At 41.9% G+C, this 21,742-nt stretch overlaps 1 protein-coding gene across 5 annotated transcripts in view; it reads left to right on the top strand.

Annotated features, from left to right (window-relative positions):
- The window catches only part of LOC131984913 (SH2 domain-containing adapter protein F-like), a 104,540-nt gene that overhangs the window by 61,186 nt on the left and 21,612 nt on the right, over nt 1-21,742 (top strand). For 3 of the 5 annotated variants that reach the window (XM_059349908.1, XM_059349893.1, XM_059349892.1), the window contains exon 3: nt 14,092-14,310. In XM_059349908.1, the coding sequence (XP_059205891.1) occupies nt 14,092-14,310 (219 nt within the window). Of the gene's footprint in view, nt 1-14,091; nt 14,311-15,194; nt 15,294-21,742 lie in introns of all 5 variants that reach the window. The other 2 variants (XM_059349901.1, XM_059349888.1) reach the window with 1 other exon arrangement.

The following is a 21,742-nucleotide window of genomic DNA, read 5'->3' as shown; positions in this document are numbered from 1 at the left end:
AAGGATGAGGCAAAGATTACTCACTCAGCATCATTCATTTTTATTGGCATGAGTGTTTTTACGGGATTGCCATTGACTTTTAAATGCAGGGTACAAAGATACTCTATGGGACCTTGCCATGCAACTCCCGAGCCCAATTCCAGTCAGATGTTAATGACTATTCTGCAACAGTGACACTGCCTTTCCCAAAACACTGTGCTGGCAGAGGTCCCTCTCAAAGCCGTAGTTTCATTAGTGGTGTTTTTTTGGGGCTTGGGCTATAAAAGTCAGTGGCATGCTGATGGATGTTTGGCAGAGGTTCCTGAGCGACTAGCGGTGCTGCTGTTGCTGCTGGCATGCTTAGTGAAGAAGCCCACGTGGCACGCTGCAGCCACATGTCTAGGGCCCAGCCAACAGAGAGGCATCATAAAATTCAGGTATGCGGCCTTACGCAGCAGACACTGACATAGTATTAGAGTGTGTAATTCTTGTTCAGCTATTATCACTAATGAAGGCAGCTGTGTTTGTCTTTCCTTCTATCTCATCTAATCTATCCATCCTTCTTTTTTTGCTTTCATTCTTACAACTTTTCTTAACTGAGTTTTTGATTAGTGTTTTGCATATGATGAGGTTATGATTCAAGTGGCATATTATATTTATTGTAAGTGCAGGACAATTTTGACCAAAACAATCATATGAATATAAATTTATTGATGTAAACGATGATAAGTATTGCAAATGTTATGGCATGTTCACACCAGAGGTAAAGCCAAATTTTGCCTTGCGTTACTGGAACATTTGTGTTCCATGTCAGTACTTGCATGAAACATGCTGGAATAAGCAGTACTGGCATTTTTTTCATGACTGTGGTCGAAATGACCACTATTGCTGATTTGTACCTATTATTGAAGAACTAGTATGTCGTAAAACCAAACTCTGCTGTGGCTGGATCCATAACATCGGTGAATTTCACCTTCTTGCTATGCTGGCGCTAGTACAGCAGCATGTACCCAAAATAAAACATTTTTTGCTGTGATTTAATGGATCAGAAGTATGCCGAAGCAACTACGACATGATGGCAATTTGTGAAAAATCTGAGTTCATGCTTTGTCAGATCTGTCGACAAGACAGACAAGTTTTAAATTGTTTGTTTTCTGAAAGGAGTTCTGATCGATTATTGGTATGCTGTGCAAAATAATCTAGACGCTGATAGACTTAAAAGTGGTTTAATTTGAATTTGCACAAATACACAAATTATGCAATGTGCAAGAGTGTTGAGACATGTATAGCACATTACAATGTAATGCTATCCAAAGGGAACAGAAGTGTAAATAAGCAGTAGTGAAGGAAAGAAATCAGACTTCTGCTGCAGATATATCATATTTCCAGAAGCAATCCCAGAGATCTGGCCTTCAAGATTAAATATGCTAATGCCAATGACTTTTCCATTTGCGAGTTTATATTGGCATAGCAGTACTTTAACCTGAGGTCACTGTGGAATAAGCCAAAAATCTTTAACACTAATTCCCACGCACATCAATCTGCAGCCTCTAAACCAGTCACACTCCTGCAGTGTAAAAACTCCTGTATGTAATATGCTGTGTAAGAATGGCAGTACAGCAGGAGGTGTTAAAGGATTTGCTCATTAGCCAGTAATAGAACTAGCTTAGTCAAGGTTTACATTGCAGCCTGTTTTTTCCTGGGTAATCAGTTTTGTTTACAAGAGCTCATTTTCTACAGTGCACCCTTGGGGTCGATTTGCATTCATTGTTCAGTCTTCTGGAGTTTTTGTTGTGTGGTTGACTCATTAAGGAAAATGTGTTCGCCTTTATGGGACAGCTCTTCGTTGAGTGTGACTAAAGCAAATCTGAAGAAGGTTTAAATTAGGAAGTTCATTTGAAATGAGACTGAATTGATGTTTGAGTTTTGTAACAAGCTGTCATGACTCACACACATATTGCTGACAGGATTTGTGTTTTGTTTTTTTACTCTCTTTTGTTGTATGCCACCGTGAGTACACATCACTGTTAAGTAGTTTACCAGTAAATCAGCCTCAGTCAGCCAAACAGCATAAATTCACCACAGTGCATAAACATATTGCTGTCTTTTCAATCATAATGACATCCATTGTTTTTTCTGCTGCTGTGCTGTGTCTTGTTTGCTCCTCAGGGACAGGTGCTCAGCAGTATTGATATGTAAGCTCTCCCCATGAATTTTAAAGGCCTTTGATTAACAGTGAGCCAAGTGAAACACTAATGAAATCTCAGATATGCATCCCGAGTAAAAAAAAAAAAAAGAAATGCATCATCCCATGCAGTGGTGTCAAGTATTGAGTGAAATGCCAACAAGGGATCGAAAATTTAGAATTTGATACTGTATGACAGATCAATCAAATAGCCCATAAGAGCCATGAAGTGTCAGGGGTAAGACAATGCAATAAAATCATATGAATGACAACTGGAAGGGTTTAATAAACACAAAATTCAATAAATGCCTGTCACAGGCTTGCTGCAGTATTTATGACATGTTTATAGCCAGTGAAAAAAATGGAAGATAATAATCAGTATGGGAAGGATTTTCTACAAAAACAATATGCTGGAACTTGTTTTTTCTAATGATTTTTTATTACATTACAGCAAAAAGATCCTGCTCATCCACACTTGGTGGATGAGCTAGTATAAGGATTTTATTGTGAGACGTTTGGTCTTGTGCCCTTTCATCAGGGTCATCAGAATGACGTCTTCAGGCTATTTCCCCTCTCCGTGCACCTTGGAAGTGGGTAAAGTTGAAGCAGAACTCAGTACTCTGTGTCCTCAGAGCCATGGTGGTGCAGAAGAAAATAATGCAAATGACCATCTGCTATTCTGTGTTCCTTCTTCCTGTCTGTACTGTATAAGGACAAGTCTGCACTCAACTGCATGGTGCTTGGTTAGCATATTTGTGCCAACTGGTTGTCATGTGGGTGAGACACATGAAAATGAGGGGAGGATGTATGAGAACTTTTTTTTCCTCCGTCTGACTGACAGTTAAGTAACATCTCTGCCTGACACACTGTTTTTTTTACTTTTTAGATATATGGGGTTTGGTTGCAATTGCAAAAGCAGGTCCACGTGCATGTTTGATCACACCTATCTATTATGTAATGACTTTCATACCAAACCTGCTTGCCTTTAGTTTGTTTGTAAGGTTGAGGCTCGATCATATTCCACATGCCCCCTCTGCACCGCTCCGTCTGCCCTGTCAGAGAGAATCAGGTTAGACAGAGCTGAGAGGTCGTATACTGGACTCCAGAAGCTTCTCTGCGGGTTGTCGCATGTCTGATCTAATGGAGGCTGAAGAGGGCAGACAGCAGACACACTAACACACACCAGCACTTCAGACTTTTAGTCCTGTGCAGCTCATTGGGAACAGTGAAGATACACAGAGACAGAGACCCGAGTGCATGAGCAGACATTGTTTAGACAAAGCAGAAGAGGGGGTGAATTGTATCAGACTCATCATTATGCATAAGTAAGGCTTTCATGTTGTGAACATGAAGCTGGAGTAAACAACAATGTAACCTCGAGCTGTAGCCAGACACTTGTATATTAGGGTTTAATTAGACTGTGGCTAATTGCAGAGTTCATATCTGATAGCAGGACCGGATGCAGTGGATGTCAGGCCTTGCATCCATGTGTAAATTATGCGAGGAACATAAACCATGAAAAACAAATATTATTCAGTCATAGAGAATTGGAGCCACTTGTCTGGCTGCATGTTCTGTACTTCTCATAGAGTCACAAGCTAAATAAAAGTATGCATCATGGTGCATGGTGTGCGCTGGCCGACAATAACAGAGTCCTTCAGCACCAGAGAAATACTTGATTTTTGAAACGCTCTGTCCTTCATTCATAATTTTCATATCTTCATAAAAAGGCTGCAGTCTGCTGAACCAATACACCAATTTGTGAGCTAAGGACAAACGTCATGATTTTAAAATACCATATTTTGAAAGAGAAGATGCAACTTTCATCACATGATGGTAGGCTGATTTTGCATTTGAACTCAGATGTGCTGCAGCACTCAGTGTTCACTGACTCAACAACACCTTTATAAAACCTCCAAACTCTCCCCTGGCACGCAGGACCGTCAGAGTTTCCAATTGTTTAATCTGTTTGCAGTCATGTTGTGTTTTATACGACTCAGACGCCGGGTGACAAGGATCAGGTCACACACAGCCGTGTAAACACTGTTTGCAGCTTACCGTGGTAATCCACCCTTACTGTATTTACCCTCTCTGTGTATACTCATGTGGGGAGCGCCTATCAAGAGGCTGCGCTTACCTGAAGGTCAAAACAGCACACACGTAGACCGATAGCGAGGTCACTGCTGTGTAACTATTTGCATTTGCCAGAGCCCTACTAATGCACGTTTCCCCGAGGACATGCACGTCCTGTGGAGTGGAAGGATTGGTAAACAGGTCACAATGCTGCTCCAGCAGAAGTAGCCTTCTCGGATAAAGGGAACAAATCAATACAAAGCGTCCCAGCATCTCCATATCTGCTTCCCTTATAGCCTGAAGATGCAACCGCTCTTTTTCTTTTTTTTTTTCTCATAATGAATATTTATGGTTCTCTGTTGAACTACTTACACTATTTTTTTTTTAAATTTGCTGCAGTTTCATCCTCATTTTATGCTTGATAATGAGCCTCGACTTTGAAGTTCAGGGATAGTATGAGTGGCATTGTGCTTTATTTTTTAAGTTCTCATGGGGAGAATTTGTAGGAGCCTCTGGTGTTTCAACTTGCTGGCGTATTATTAATAGTAAAACCGGGGTCATACACAGTTCAGGTTGTGTAATGTTGCCATAAGAAAAGATTTGCTGCTGTCTTCTGTTTGTAACCCAGTTTATGAGTAAAATATGTCAGTGTTTCAGCGTGCATCCATCTCTGCTAATGAGAGACAGCCCAAGGAGAGTGTATAGTGACTGTCAGCTCCGCTCAGCGTGGAGGTGATAGAACTTAATTTCCCACAGATTTCTCGGCTGCGGCTTCTGTCTGCATTGTTGTGCTGCGGGGAGAGATTATCGGATTATCGCACAATAAGGGAAAACGTCAAAAAATAGGGGGATAAACTTAGAAGTATGAGATTTTCCTACTCGCAGCGAGGCGTCTTTTTAAGTGTACAGCTGTGTTGTGTGTGCCTTTGTCTGAGTCTGAGCTTCGGAGATGACTGTTGAGGAAAATTGTTGAAGATCCAAGCACCAGCATGATGTTGTGTTTATACTGAAAGATTCCAAGTTTGATTCGCACCAGCAGCTCCTGACAGTTTTGAATTCTAATTATTAAGAGACCGCAGACACTGCTGCTTTGTTGCTTTGACTTTATACATACATGCCCTCTGTCTGACCCCTGTCTGTACAATACCAAAGCTTTTGCTACAGGGCTCCCCTTGTGCCACAAATTGTGACAATGTCATCTCTTTCTCAATTCTATTCCATTTCCCACAGAGAAGCGTAGATGAGCAGTGTTGACATCCCCTGAGGGAATGTGAGCCAGTTGAAGGTTGAAGCGGCGAAGTGGTGGGGGTGCAAGTGGGTCTTTGCCGGAGGCCTATCACCATTAATGGGCTATTGCCCCCTATGGGGTGGGGGCATGAAGTGACTATTCATCACAGCCACGTCCACGTGTCACTAGACTCCACTGTCCCCCCTTTCTCTGCGACCACACAGGCAGATTAAGCATCATGACTAGGGGCACTCTCTGGCATGTCTTTCCTTTCCTTTCCTTTCCTTTCCTCTCTCCTCTGTTTATCTCCTACTCTTCCCAGTTCCCTTCCCAGAACCAATCCCATTCCCATGCTGTCTTCTCCTTCCAGCAGCCATACATAACCTGAACTCTGGGTGCACTCTCCTCTAATCCACCACCAGTCTTATCACAGCTCGGGAACAATAGCCACAGAGCGAGCACAGCTCAGAAACACAGCCTGCAGGAAAATAGCTCCACTCCCACAAGGCTCTGGGACCCTCCGCATCCGACGGCGTCAGCCAAGCAGCCTGTCACCACTTCGCATTAAGTCCTCCTCGCTGCGTGTCGAGAAAAGATTCCAGCTTCTGTGTCTTTTACTGTCGTCCAAATGGAATTTCTATTACCTCAGTGCAATAGACGGCAACAACGAATGACTAATCGCATCTGTACTTGTGTCGCCTTGTCATTATTCTGATCTACTGCTCGTCTTTTTGTTTGCTCACTGCGGCGCTGCGTAAGTTAGCTGCGAGGGCTATTCTGTGATTCATGTAGGTAGACGGGCACCTTTCCAAGCAGCTGTCCCCATTCATCTCCTATTAATAAGCTTTCACCTCAGTCCTAACGAGCTGTAATTGTGACTGTGCCCCGCATAGGATCAATGCCACCGTCCATGCAGTGGCGAGGCATTTACATAGGTGAGGCATTGCCAGTGTTACACAGAGAGGCAGCATCAAATCACAGGAAGCCCACAAGGAAGTCAACAGTGTTACAGCAGCCCATGTTAAACAGCAAATCCACTTAATTACTCATTACTGGATGCCTGACTTTGTTAATTAGCAGTCCTCTAAATGACAACAGGAAACTCAATTTCATCTGATGCTCGTCTGTCTGAAGGACTTGACCTCATGCTGTTTCTGAAAGGGTGAGATCAGCTTCTGTTTTTTAGCCATGCTAGCAGCTATAGGGCTGCTTGGTGGCAAAAATCATAACCACACTTATTTTGGTCAATATGTAGATTATTACGATTACCCATTGACTTTGGAAGCAAAAAGCATTCATTGAATTTTTAAAATTACTTTTTAACAAAAAAATAACTAAAACAAAATAAATTTAAGTTGCAGTTCCACAATCCACTGAAATTTGTTTTTATTCAAATATGTTGTCATGCACTGCCACAACTTACTGAAAACAACCAAACGCATTTTCAACATTTTGGTAAACTATATTCTGCATATTCCAGTCAGTAACTCAAAACAAAACGAGTGAGTGTGCACCACTGTAAGGAGGTTGTGCACTGGATTTATGAAATTTAGTCAAAACAAGAGCATTGCAAAATGCAGTGTACCATATTATAATCATCATCATTTTATCTCAGTCGTCTTGTTTTTTTTATAATCATTGAAGCCAAAAATCTACTTAAAAAAATTACTTGATTAATGGGCCAACCCTACTAGTTGCATAGCACTAGGGATGGAAATGCCAATCCGTCTGTGCGTGGGTTGATCCCCTGGTCGACAGCTGTGAAATATCTTGATGTATTGCCATGGAAACTATGCAGGGACATTTAAGTTCCCAAGGGGATGAATTTGGTGATCCCCTGACAGCAGGTCAAGGTCTTCAATTGATCAAAATCGACTTGATTGGCACCTGATTTTGCAGACACATTCATGGTTCCCAGACAATGTCATCAGTAGGTTGACATTTGGGTTTTCTTTATTAAAATATATTGACTACTGGTCAAGATACAGAGATTTAATAAAGACATTCAGGGTCCTCAGTGCACAAAGTTATAAAAAAAACATTTATCCCATGACCCCAGGTCAAAAATTTTGTTTGTCCAATACTTTTGTTATACCCACACCTGCAATGACATTCCCATTTGCTATTGACAGAATACTAACCTACCTGTAGCATGCTGATATTATCATTGTGAACATGTTAGCATTGAAGCACCGTACTTACATGCAGCCTTAAAGGCTACTGATGTGTGCATAAGTTTAGTATGACTTTCCTCTTACTGAAAGTCAGAGACATGACCATCACCATCACCAGTGATCTGGTGAATAGTTGCCACATGAAAATGCTTTGGAAAGCATCTTTCTAATGTAATACATTTTATAGCACACATAAGCAGTGGTCTGTTAGTACTGCACCTGCTAAGTCACCTCACTGTTATTCTCATCACAAGTGAGCTTTAAGTGTTCATTATCTGCTAGATATGGCGAGCCCTTCACTGCTGTGCATATTTATTATTCTTGCAACTCTCTCCTTGTGTCTGTGTCTCCCACTCGCTCTTCCCATCACTCTCCCTGACTTCTTGTCGCAGTCGCTTTGTTTATTTCTCCCTCTGTGACAAACTTGCATCACCTGCCTGTCTCTAATTTTCAATATTACCCCTCCCTTTTTCTATTCACTTGCTGTCGCTCTTTGTCTCTGTCTTTTTGCGTACATCCCCACAGTCTCCCTCTGACGCTCCCCTCTCTTCCTTCTCTCTCTCTCTGTCTCTGTTACTTTGTCTGGCTTACTTCCGTCATCACCCGCCTACCTCTTGTTTTCTGCTTTGTTTATGTCGTCTCTTTAGGCTTACTCTCTTGCTCCAGTAAGGGAATGAATCCATATACAGATCAGCATGTTGTGGAAGACGCTCTTCAGCCTCTATTCCCTCCGGCCATCTGGGGGAACAGCAAATTTACTCATACACCAGTGCACATGCCCACACAGGCATGCCTTCACTAGGATATTACATTTGACTGGCTTTTCCGATGTTCTTGATTTTCTGTTTTTATATCCTCCCCATGAACAAATGGATACACTTTTGTGGCTTGTTTGAAAAACAGTTTAGATACATTTCAACATAAGTTCACCTAGGCAACCCAGCTCTGTGGGTCTGCCTTTAAGTGTCTTCCACTATGTGTCATTTGTCTGTCAAAAACTATGGCTTCCAGCTGAAACAGAAAGGCATTTATAAGAAAGCACAGACCAAAAATAGTGTGGTGAAACCCAAAATACACTGGGCCAAGCATGAATAGACTGTCTGAGCTCTGGCTTCGAGGCTTCCCAAAAGTATATGTATATGTGTGACAGGCAGGCAGAGGCCTTGGAGTGTACCCACCACAAGCTTGGCACAGTGTGAGCCAGAAGGAAGAAGGAGATGGAGAGAACAAACGGCACAGCTGCTTTTGTTCTGTCTGCAGGAGGCTGATGGAGACGCAGCAGCACACAGACGCACAAGCACAGACACACACTCCCCCTCGCAGATGGACAAACCTGTCATGTTCACAAAAAGACAGAAACATGGCTGTAAAAAATCAAAGCTTATTGATTGCAGGCACTTTACAAATTGTCTCTAAATATCAAATCAAGTTAGGAATGTTGAAATTGTGCAGGCTGTAAAAAAAAAAAAAAAAAAAAAAAAAGTATGACAGTAGACATGCTAATTTATTCCTTTTGTCTTTGCTGCTTTTGTTCCTTCTAAACACTATGAGACATGAAAGTGAAATCAAAATTGGGGCAAGATGCGAGCACAAAGCTGACAGGATTGTTTTGTCTTTGCTTATCGTATCTATTCTCCCAGAGGTCTTCGGGAAACAGTCTGTGGCGCGAGCCTGCTCTCAGACTCCGCTCGCTAAGCGGAATGACACTCAACAGCAGGCCGCCACGGGTCAAGGAGCAAACACCTTCACTTGTCAGCCAGCTCTCTGACTGACATATAATACCTGTGGGTGGCCCCCGATATAGCTCAAATATCCGAGTGCTGCTGCGAGATCGACCTTGCTCACTCTTCACTAAACCTGGGTAATCAAACAGAATGAAATAAAAGCTACAGAAGTCTCAGTGCTACACATGAGCCCTCCTGCAGCGGCATTGTTAATCAACCCTGTGACCTTCATAATCATGTGTCTTTGTCATGGAACAAGCATGGCTGGGCGGTCATAGATGGCTAGGTTTACTCAAATATAGCAGCTCAGCACTAAGGCATGAGTTAAGTAATTTAAGTGGGTGAATCAGAAAGCATCTGCAGTGTCACACATCTGTTTTAAAACAGTGCACTTTAATGTATTCTCAGTTACCCTGTTCTCCCATGGATATTTTGTCCCACTTTTCAGATGGAAGCACTCTGCAGAGATCCACCTTGTTGATAACTGAGCTCTCTGAGGTGACAATGGCAACACAGTTTTAGGTTTTTTTTTCAGAGTGACTTATCTCAGGGAGCGTGCAAAGCAAATCCTTGAAGCCTGGGCATTTTCTGGCCATTGTTTTCCTGGGGTGTAAAGTCAATCACATTTAATCCTTCACTAGTGCACAAGAGATCCCCTCAATCAAATCCAGATATTCACTGTTCCTCTGCGAGTGCTTCACAGCAGCACATTCTCTCTGGCTCAGTAGGAATGGGTGGGTGGCAGTCAACCAGAAAGGCAGATAAATGTGCTTTCCTTTACATATTTGAAGTATTGCAATAAAAGCACAGTACAGCAGTTGTTTGCTGCTTACTTGCAAATACAATCACTTTTACTCGGCAGTAATGGAGAGGGAGGACGAGTAAGAGAGGTGTGGTCTGGAGGATGAGGCTTGGTCAGTTCTTTATGTGCAGCAGGATGCGGCTGCCAGGTCGGTTGCTGTTAATGTTTTTTGATTTAATCCAGAGCTCTCTGTCTGCCCATGCACTGCCATGATAATATGCCCAGAGGGTCTTAAGTGTAGTAAGTGGAACAGGAGCCCCCCTGGATTTATTACAAGAAACATGTTCCTCTCCCTCCCATAGGATTAATCTCTCCAGTTCATGAACCAGAGAGAAAGACGATAACGAAGACTGGATCTGTCACTTGTTTCAAAGCTTAGCGCTTCTCCTCACTGCTTCTGATTTTTAGCTTGCATGTGGAAACCTACATTCAACCGCTTTTTATGACAGTCAGTATCCGTGTCTTTTCTCATTAGGGAAAAATGGTTTTAGCTCGAATGCAGCTGTTTGGTTCTCAGCAGTATGCTCTGCTGCCCCCCTCCCTCACACACACACACACACACCCACACACACACATCTTTTTTAGTGGCATTAAACAGATGGTTGTGGTCAGTGCTGCTGCTGCCGCTACATGACTGTTGAAACCCTGTGGAGTGTGGCACACTTTCTAGATGTTTAATTGTTTCTTAAAATACTCGAAACTTTAGAACATATGCTTCTCGCTGCATGAATGGTTTTGAAATATTTCCTATTTTTAACCTTTAAAACACCCGGAAATATAAGTAAAATATTGCAAGCTTTCGAGGTACGAATGGAGGGGAGTGGTAAAGGCCAAGTAGGCCAGGGGTCAAAAAGAAAGGAAGTGCAGCATCTGGGCAGGAACTCTGACATCCGGGGTTGGGGAGGTATGAGGTACATCAAGGGAGGGTGCGGTGGCTAACCTCTGATCCCAAACAGAGGTTAGAGGTCAAAGACAGAAGATAGACTGCAGCTGTGTTGCAACATGCAACCCCACTGTCATGCCAATCACTGTAATTTGCCTAGACAGATGTGTCCCCACCCAGCTTACCAAGCAAGCCTTAACAGGAGCTGATGGAGAGAAAGAAAAAGAGTGAAGGATGGAAGGAAACAAGGAGGGAAGGGAGGCTGGAAGGAAATTCATTAATAAAGAGTAGGAAGAGGGTCAACAGGGCTCCTATCTGCACAAACAAAACCTCATTCATGGGAGCAAGCAGACTCTCAATCCAACACAGCAGTTTATTGAAGGCAACGTGCCTCCAATTAAAGGGTTCTTCCCACAAGATTTACTCACCACCCCACCAGTAATATCTTCCTCCCATCCCACTATCATTTTACCTCCTCTGGCAGCCTCCCTTTGCTTCTTTCACCCTTTTCCAGAGCTATTTGTTCCTCTGCAGGGGAGGTAGGACCTAATCATGGCAGGATCTCATAATACCAAGTCTTTTAACTGCTAGATCAAAGAGTGCGAGTTTGCCTAATGCGGGATTACGCTGAGATACGGGACCTGGCAGCCCTCACCTCACTCTACCCCTCCACTTCCTCCACCACCACCACCACCACCGGCGGGTAGCTCCATTAGGCTCAATGCATTGCTCATTTTTCCGCAAGAGCTCCCTTGGGCTAAGAGGCAATTATGCAGTAGTATGGCATAATATTTCATTCTCTTCACATTGCATTACTCTATGGTGGTGCTGGCCACTAACAGCTTCATGTGGCCCAGGAGGAAGGGTGCAGGCTGCTAACAACTTCATATGAGTAGAGGGAGATTGGAGAGGAGGAGGAGGAGGGAAAGGGAGAAGAGGAGAGTTCTCAAGGGCACGAAGCTTCATTAGGAGTCAGGTCTGTTTCACCTCCTTACATGGAGAATTAAAGGGTTTGCATGCATCCTAGTTAAGGTCAGGTGTTATTTAATAGATGTCAAACATAAATGCAAAAAACCTAGATATATGCACTGGATTCATTATTCTGAATGTGCAAAAGGTATGTGGAGAAAGGGATATTCAGGCTTCAGTTTGAAGTGTTAAAATGTTTTCTGTACTTTTATGTTTCTCAGAAATGTGACTTTCACAGGCTCTTTGAAATGTTCGAGATAAGCCTGGCCGCTGTATGAGATTAAATATCTCATACAGCGGCCAGGCATCCTTCAAGGCAGTGTCTGTCTTATTCATGATTTTATACGTATATAGTAGAAAGTATGAACACTTCAAAATGTCCACCCTCAGACAAACCAGAGATGTGGAAATTGTCCAGGAAGTGTTTACTGCCGCATGTACTGAGGAGGCTTTCTGCACTGTGTGAAGATTGCACACGGTGAAATGCCATTTATGGCCTCATTTGTTTTTGCTCAATAACTATGACAGATAAAATCCCACCACATTGGGACACTCAAAGCTTTTTCGGCCTCCTTCTAGCACTGAGAGTCCTCCTCCTCCTTGAGTGGCACACGCTGCAAAGTATCTGCTTTTGAGAGGTTGTTGGGTCGATTTTTTTTTTTTATCCTCTTGGGGAAATCTCCTACCTCCATCTCAAATTTGTAAAATTATAAAAAAAATTGTCCACCTGGAGGAATTTGACAGGGCTTAAGTATGCTGTTGGTGGTTGATGGTCAGTCAGTTGGTATATCTGTCACCCCCACACAGCATGTTAGCCAAGTGCATAACATCTTGACAACAATTACACAGATTGCCAGGAGGAAGGCCCATTTCCAACAGCACCCTCAGGGCAAACATCTTTAGCCCTATCACTGCTCTAAGAATGGCAAAATAACCAGTATATTGTTTTTTACACTAACACGTTAATGTTTTATTTGGTTGTAATGAAAAATTATTGTCACCATGTATTGCTCACAAACCAGAATATGAATATATATATTTTTGTGGGGTGGGGATGGGGGGCAAAGAGGGAACGAAGTGAGAAAGGAAATTGATGCTTTCTCTTCACCTCTGTTCTGACAGAGCAGGTATGTGCAGCCCGGGGCAAGGCTGTTCAGTGTGATTTCGCTGTACTCAGGGAGGTTACACTGTGCACTTTTGCAGGTGCTCAGCCAAAACCCCCACACCCACCCTCAGGCCCCCCTCTCCTCCTCTTATTTCAACACTCTCTTCTGCTTCCCACTTCTGTCATCAGTTCAGCAAACTGTCACCATCATTCACTACATGTGAGAGGACCCTTCTATACCACTCTCACATCTTATCAGCATGCAGATTTACTTCTTCGTGACCATCAACGGCGGGTATTTCACACTTGAGATATAAAATGAGGGTGAGAGATGCCCAGAGTACATTTATGTTGCTGAGGACCTGTGATCCCAGTACCTGTAGCCATCTTATGTCGTCATTAAAACTTGCAACAGCTTGCTGTGTTCTTAGTATGCACTTCACTTAGTCATAGAAGCTCTGCTACACTGGGCAATTTTCCTCAGCACAAGAACTTACCAATATAATTTAGCAATTTAGTAGGTTTTTCGACCCTGTTAGCCAATGTCAGTTTATTCTGCAATGCCCAGAAATTGTTCATTACCAGCCATATCTGTCTGGCTTACAGCAACTTTCTCATTTTTAGATAGAGCAAAGAAAATAAACTCTTTAGCCTGATAGGCAATATTATTAGTGCACTTTAGCCTGCAAACTGTCATGGGCTGTGAATTTGGGGAACTCTGAATATGAGGCTATTTTGTCTCTCAGTCAAATCAGTTGAAATATCACCACACATTCATCACATGCTATACAAGATGTGCAAGTCAGGCTTTACAAAATGTGCTATTTTGGTGGTTTGTAAGAGCATCTACTGTCATAAATCCTCATTTCTCATATGCTGACGGTGTTCTGCCCCACGGAGCCGTTTTCATCTATAAAGTTTTATTACAGAAGCCCGGCATTAACGACCGCTCTCTCTCCTTGTTTGTAGAAATACGATCTGGTGGTCGAGGACCTAAGGACGGACCTGGGAGGCAGCTGCCCCTGTACGACACGCCGTATGAGCCGGCCGAGAACGGCGGGGACTCAGACCCTGAGCGCTCGCGATGCCCCAGAGAAAGCCGGCTGCCTCAGGATGACGAGCGACCCCCTGAAGAGTATGACCAGCCCTGGGAGTGGAAGAAAGAGCGGATTTCCAAAGCCTTTGCAGGTACGACAGTAACCACCAACATGATATATGACACAAGAAGAAGTAGCTAAAATAAATCAGTAAAATAGAATAAAAGGACTTTTGTTAAAAAAAATTCACAACCTCCATGCTTTGCTCGTCCTTGCAGAATCATTATACCGTAGGAGTATATTTGTTCTTGAAACAAGCTTTGTTAAATCCTAATCCAATGACCTTTTAAGTTTTAAAAAATGCAAAGTATTTTAGCTCTTCCTGTTACATGCTGTTAGTCCTGCTGTCAAAAGCTCAGACAGTGAACCCGACCATGTAAACTAATCCAGTTTAGACATGACTGCATTTCTGTAAGGGTTGGCTAATTTAAATTTCAAGCTTTTAACACAATCAAATCTGAAACTTTTTCTCTTCTGCTTTACTAACCCCGCTTTTCCAGCTCTAACAAATCTGATTTTGGCTTCTGTCAGGTTGTGTGGGTTCTGCTGCTCCTGCTGCTTTTAAACTCCCTGTTAACGCTTCTTTTTTTCCCCTCCTCTGTTCTGTCAAAGCACCCGCTAAGTTCACTTGCAGGTGTCCAGTCTACTGTTTGCTGTTTTGATCCAACTGCTGCCTATTTTAAGCTAAGATGATAGCTATGCAGCTCAGGAGGGCATGATTGGTTGTGCAGGTGCATGTACGTGCAGGTAGTTGCTGTGGTTTTAGAGCTTTAGCACGGCTAACACAGCCATAACATCAAACAGGGCTGTTCCTGGAAAGAATACGGCTTTTGAATATCAATATTGCACCCCAAATGAAAAAAAGAAAAAAGCCAAGCCTTTTAACTGATATAACAAAAGAAAATCAGCAACCTATGACTCTATTTTTCATCGCCCCTTTTCTCTTTATATTTTTTCTTTTTTATCCTTGAACAGCTCTGCTTTGTTATGACTGCATTAGCTACGAGGGTTCTGTAAGTGGCACTGGATCAGGTCCCCACGGAGGAAAGGACTGCACCTCTAAATCCCTCACAGGTACCAATGGAGACGGGGTTGGGGAGTGTCTCTTGACTGTCTGTATATTCATATTTGACTTTGATGCTTGAACCTTTTGGGCTCCACAGTATCTTGTGGTTGGGGATTTTTTCTTACTTAAATTCTCAGCACACAGGTTAAAATGTCCTTAAGAATTGAAGTTACAAGCATGTTTTGTAGGTAATAAGCAAGTGTAAGATTTGATTGATACTGCAAAATCATAATGTGAGCCCTAAATTCAAAAATTATATCCACCAGGGCAGTATATTTCTAAAAGGTCACCCACTTCACATCACTTTGCTTTGAAAATGTTGATTAGAATGACATTATCAGAATGCCACTAGTGTGATTGTCTCATGATTGGATTAAAAAGGCATAAGCACAGAAAACTCAGCCTTTCAGTATACCAATAAGTGCAATAAGATTTTTGGTGCTCAGAAGAAGAACTGATGGGCGCACAGACTGTAAAGAGTGAATCTATGAAGACTCCTCCACCTGTACGGGTGTTGTGGGAAGAGAATAATTACCACTGCAGTTAGAAAAGCACTAAAATACTGTATTTGCCTCTGTGGGAAAGTTCTGCACACAAACCTGACTCATGCTTTTGGTATTCCACGTGATAACAGGATGACTCAATGAATGAACCCTTTCTTTTTTAATTACAGCTGAATCAAAGACGCCATTAACAATATGCACGGCCTGAAGGCTCATTATGGAATACAGTTGGGAAAATAAGTTTGTGATTACTTTTTTACACATGGGAGAGTAATTAAGTTTTATAGAAGAGTAAATGTAATTTGACAGAGCAATATGAAAATGGCCATTTTTTTTTTCATAACAATTTCATCATATTCTAATTTCTTTTTCATGCTTCTATTAGTATTCTTCTCTCTTCTCTTGTTATTTACCTTCTGTTTACCTACGGCACTGGATTTATGGCATTTTGAAAAAAGTCACATTGATTGGAAATAGAGAGGAAGTGACAGGGATTTTTAGAAACAGGTGTTTAGCTGTTGATTGTTTGTAAAAGAAGGACTCGCTTGGGGCTCTGGGAGATCTGGTGGCAGATCACAAGATTTGGCATTGTCGGCATTGTAGAGTTAAAGAAAAAGGACATTCTAAGACACACTTTACAGTCAAAAATTAACACATACCTGTAAGTGGCATTTACCCTTAAGGTAGTTTGAGGAATGGTTCTATTTCTGTAGAACTGCACTTCTTTGTCTCACACACACACACACACACACACATTTAATTTATTTTAGAAATATTTGTGGGTTTTCTAAAAAAAATATTACAACATTTGATTGGTCAAAAGAATATATACAGCAGAGCCAACAGCAAGGTTCTGGCAGAATTCAGGTTGGGTATCCTCTTTTTCGACAGAGTTGGAGTTCAACCAAATTTGTTGTTTTTTCTTGCATTGACTGTTTTCAGGCCTGTCCACATGTTTTTAATGGGGTTGAGGTCAGGACTTTGTGAAGACCATTTCAAAAGCTTAATTGTAGCTTGATTTAGCAAAACCACTTTAACCACATTGAAGGTTATTGGCCCCTTTTGAAAACCTGGCAGCAGGATTTAATTACACTAACTATGGTGTATGGATGGTTTTTACCAATCAAAATCACATTTTCAAAAAAAAACCTACAATGTTAAAAGAAAATGTATTTCTATCATGGAAAAAACAGTTCATGACATATGTGTGTCTTACAAGTGTGCGTTAAATTTTCTCCCTACTGTATATTATTCAAATCAAATGTTACAGCTTAGCTTTAACATCCAACATCAAAAGCCATCTTATACCAATTCCTAAGCCACTTTCATAGACCATGAACATTAGAGTAGAACAAATCCAAGGACACTGTGGCATTGCCCACACTGAATTTATTTGAATTTAAGGACATTTAGACATTAGCAACTGTCAGTCCAATATTGAAATTAATCTAATTTTGATGTTATGACTCAAACAAGAAGTCTACGTTTTGATTCATATCCAGCTGTCCTATGTTTGTAAAAAATTACAATAATAGTTCTGCCTTAGGGTAATTCTTTTGTTTAGTATTACTTTCTATCTAGCTGACAGATGAGCCACAGTGACTGCAGCAGCAGTAGGGCTGATAGACACAAATATGGTGTCAAACTGGACTTCAATGCTGTATATAGCATGTTTAAGTGTGTGTAAAGTCTCTAATGTAGCATTACATAGAAGCAAGTTCATAAATCTCATTTGTGGTGGATGAAGAAGAGGCTTAAGGGGGCATTTAGTGCAACCTGCATGTGATGAGCGCACCAGTCTCTATCAGCGTACTGTCCCTCCTTACTTAAAACTTAGTCATATAATAAATGACATTTTAAGATGGATTTGTATCTCTGTGTTGCTGCTCAAACTCTCTGTGTGTACATAAATATCAAATTCCTGTCTATTATTTTGTCGTCTTTCTATGTTTCGCTAATTTTTGTTGTCACTTAATTTCGTCTTCCTGTTTACCTCTGTGTATTCGAGGCACTGAGGTCTTCATAGGAGTCACGCTGTTCTGCCTCCGCCAGTGATTAGTTAAATAAGGGATGCTGCATTCATAATCACTTTCCTCCTCTCCCTCATTATTTTTCTGTCAAGCAGCACTCAGAAGAGTTTGTGTAGGGCGCTATTTACTAACACATCCCTCTTTCAACTCCCCCTTTTACAGACAGCGTCCCCTCTTTTGATGATGATTAATTTAATTTCCACTGGATGTCAAAGTGTTGGCTGGGAATTGGACTGATAAGTCTTTAAGTTGTCTTTCAAAGACGAAAGCTGCCGTCCAAAAAAGTCCTTTGATTTATTGCACGTCTTCTTTCTCTGTTATGTTTTATTCAGGCAGAAATAATTCCCCACTATTTGGAAGACAAAAGAAAGGAGGAATGATAGGAAAGACGTCTTTGAGACAAGCCTTGTCAACACAGGGCTGTTTCTCGTGCAGGTGTCAGTGTAGACCGGCCTTGGATCCAGACATCAAGGGGCTTAGAGAAAGTTTCCCACCTTTCAAGGCTTGAGTGTATGTGCCTGCACCCGAGGCTCTGATCTTTGCAACCAGCTTACCTCCAATGTCAAGAAATTATACACTGCTTCAGTATTTAAGTCCACTTGTGAGCCAGTTTGTTGACAATCCCATTTTTAACAGTCATTCCTGTCTCATCCCTCCTGGCACTACTTTGAGCTCAGAGCTTGCTGTCAGATTTTCCCAGGTTATTCTGGTCCTTTCCTGGGGTTCCCCATTTTTAAACATCTATTACCCCTTTTCGACCAACGCAAACCTGGTTCTTTTGCTGGGCTGGTGCTGGTGCTGGTGCTGGTTTGCAGTTGGTTCAACTTTCGAACCATCTCAAAACCTGTTTGCTTTTCCACAGGCTCAAAATGTCTGGAAACATCTCCGCTCTCTCAGCAAGTATAATAACAACAATGGCGGACTATATTGTCTCTTTACAAATGTTGCTCCTGGCTTTGCGAGCCTACATTGGCATCCAAACGCTGCAGTTAAACAAATAAAATAAAATATAATATACATGTTTTGGTTGGTCTTGTTGATCACGCCCCCAGCCCCTGATGTCGGTGGTTCGTGCTTCGAGACCAGCAAAAAGTTGGTGCCGCTCTGGAACCAGTTTTCTTGGCCAAGAGTCAGTTCTTTCTGTCGAAAAGCGAGGAACTGGTTCAAGATTAGGCACCGCCTCCAAACCAGGTCGAAAAGGGGTATCAATGAACCTTTGGCTGTAATCTAACAAGCTTAACAGGTGTTTCACAACACTGATGTTGGTGAATTCTGATCCAATCAATGCCATAAAACCATGTTTGGTATCACATTTCTCACAGTGGCAGTATTGCATTGTCTTGCCTTCATACTTTAAGCAGGGTTACTTGGGGTTTATGAAATTTAAGACTTGAGTCATGAGGTCATGGGCTTTACTGTAAGCTTGAGACGTCTGGACATGTTTGCTCAAGTAGTATTGGAATCCAGGTTGGGATTGGATTTCATGGTTGGTTAAGAGTTTTATATTTACTTTGTTTAGTCCAGCCTGTAACTAGATATTTTTGGTCTCTCATGTCAGGGCCATGTAGATTTTGTAGTGTAAGCATTATCAAACATACCTCTCCTGAACAGTTTTTAGCTCTTTTTTTAGTCTTTAGAAAAAAAAGTCAGTGTAGAGTATTTAGACAGAAGCATGACGTGAGTGTAGTGTTACACATCACAAATTGGCACAGAATATAAAACAAATCAGCACAACGTATGAATATGTAGATATATTAACAGCATTTTTTTGAAGCAAAAGTCTATATTTCATTAAACCGGGGACTACTTTTCATACTCAAATGATCGAAGGAGACCATAAGTCAATCCAGGCATTTCGAAATATAAGAACAAAATCAAAAGAAGAAGTAAATATTGAGAAGCCTTTATTATAATGGCTAGATCATTCCAACAGCTAACATATTTTGTAGGTATTTATCAGGGCTTTAATCAAACTGACATCACAGATGCTGCCTCACCTTATAGTAAAACATAACAGATGGAACAAGATGAATATAGTATGAAACAACTAAAATATGAGGGAGATTCCATTCTCTGTGTTTTTATTATTTTCTGCTTATTTCACCTCTCAAGTTATTATCTGGGTTATGTGATCGCACCCATTGGTTGTTGTTACGATACAGTTGAGGCCGGTCAAAATATGTTATTTCTTAAATGAGCCAGTATAAGTCAGATTTTTTTAGTACATTTCCTTCAGTTTTTCTTATATTTTGGTGGGCCTGAATTTATCCGCATTTTTAAGAACACCGTTACATTTTTGCTCCACTGTCTAATATACAGAGCAAACAGTCAAATCCAAACCACCTATTTGGAAGTGAAACTAACTGCAGATGTTATGTTTTGCACACTGTCCATAGTTGATTAGATTTTACAAAGCAACATAGGCTTACTGCGGTTGTTCTATGTATTGGATGATGACACAGCGTGACATTGTTTTGCAACAATCTGTTAACATTTTGTGTCCGCTTTATTTTAGTTCACTGCAATTTGTTAACATCTTGCGTGGCTGTGTTTATTGTGGTCCAGTTCTTAGCTATTTAGTTAGTATATAAAAATGTTTTCAGGTCACTATTTCAGGCTATAGTTAGGCTGTTTTAAAGGCCGCCTATCTATAGCTCTGTGTACTGTTAGGTTTCTAGAGACCAATTTCCCTTATTTATGTTTCTACAGTTGCTGAAGCTCTTTATGGCTGTGTAATATCAATGACTAATGATACTGCTCACCGATTTCGCAGGCACTTTTCTGTGCTCATCAGAACCTTCACAGTTTATATTCCAACAATTATGTGGGAAATGAAAGTGTCTGCAAACAAAGTATTAACTGATAATGAAAAAAGATGCATGGAGGAGGGGGGATAAAATAAGCACCAAGTGCTGCCTACAACCTCCAACCGTGGTATAACATGGTAATGCCATCTGCATAAAAGACTATTTGTCTTCATTAATGATAGGGGAGGGAGCGCAGACTAATGCTCCCTGCTGCAGCCCTTTTTCCTCTGCTGTCCCTATCGCTGCCTGCATGCTCGCTCGTCTCTTCACAACACTTTGGTCTGGCGTTATTATTCACTGTTGGGCTATCTCCTGACAGGTATGCAATGGAATGTAAATTCCCTGCCTTGTTAGGGTGTTGGGGGGCTGTGTACTTGCGGTCTGGTTAATCACTCATCCTCGCTGTTCCCCCACATGCTCTCTAGACTGAACCCGAGCTCGCCACAGCCTCTTTCTTCCCTCTCGCCTGGCTGCTGAGTGGGTGATGGATGATCTTTGAGGTGAAGAGTGAGGAAGACACATTTGACCATATGAAGGAGCCTGCATGTGAGGGCAAGAGAAAGTGTGTTCGCGTGTCTGTCAGTGTAAGCCTGTATGCTTTGACTCTGCACATGGCACGCTCACTCACAGACATGAACGCGCCGCCACTGGAAATCTGAGCCTCGTCACAGCAGGAGTGGGATCGAGAGCCATTGTCACTTAATCTCCTTGCCCTCTGTTACCTGCTACTAACTCCTTTCACTTGGCTCCCGGCCAGTGGGGTACCGTGCATTTAACACGGGAGATAAGAGAAGGCGCTGTCGCTTGCTCCCTCAGGTCTTGGGGAGCTTTATGGTTTTTTAATGAATCTTCATGGGCTTAACGACCCAGAAACCTGAGGCTCAAGTCTAATGTCCTAAAATAAATAATTGATTCAGTTACAGTCCTGTGCTGATTTTTTGCAGCTGAGTTAAAGCCAACTGTTTTGTGGGTGCCGTGGCTGCGTTTTTCCCCGCTTGGCTTATCCGTTTTCCCCCACGCTGTCCGTTACTCCTCGGCTCTGTCTTGTCCTCCTGGCCTCTGCAGCAACACCCGGCTGATAACCTCCCTGACAGCCCTCTTTCATGAGCCTCAAATG

Source organism: Centropristis striata, chromosome 2 (genome assembly GCF_030273125.1).
Source record: "Centropristis striata isolate RG_2023a ecotype Rhode Island chromosome 2, C.striata_1.0, whole genome shotgun sequence".
Classification (NCBI taxonomy): domain Eukaryota; kingdom Metazoa; phylum Chordata; class Actinopteri; order Perciformes; family Serranidae; genus Centropristis; species Centropristis striata.
Note: the sequence above shows the minus strand (reverse complement) of the source record. Positions and strands in the feature narration are given on the sequence as shown.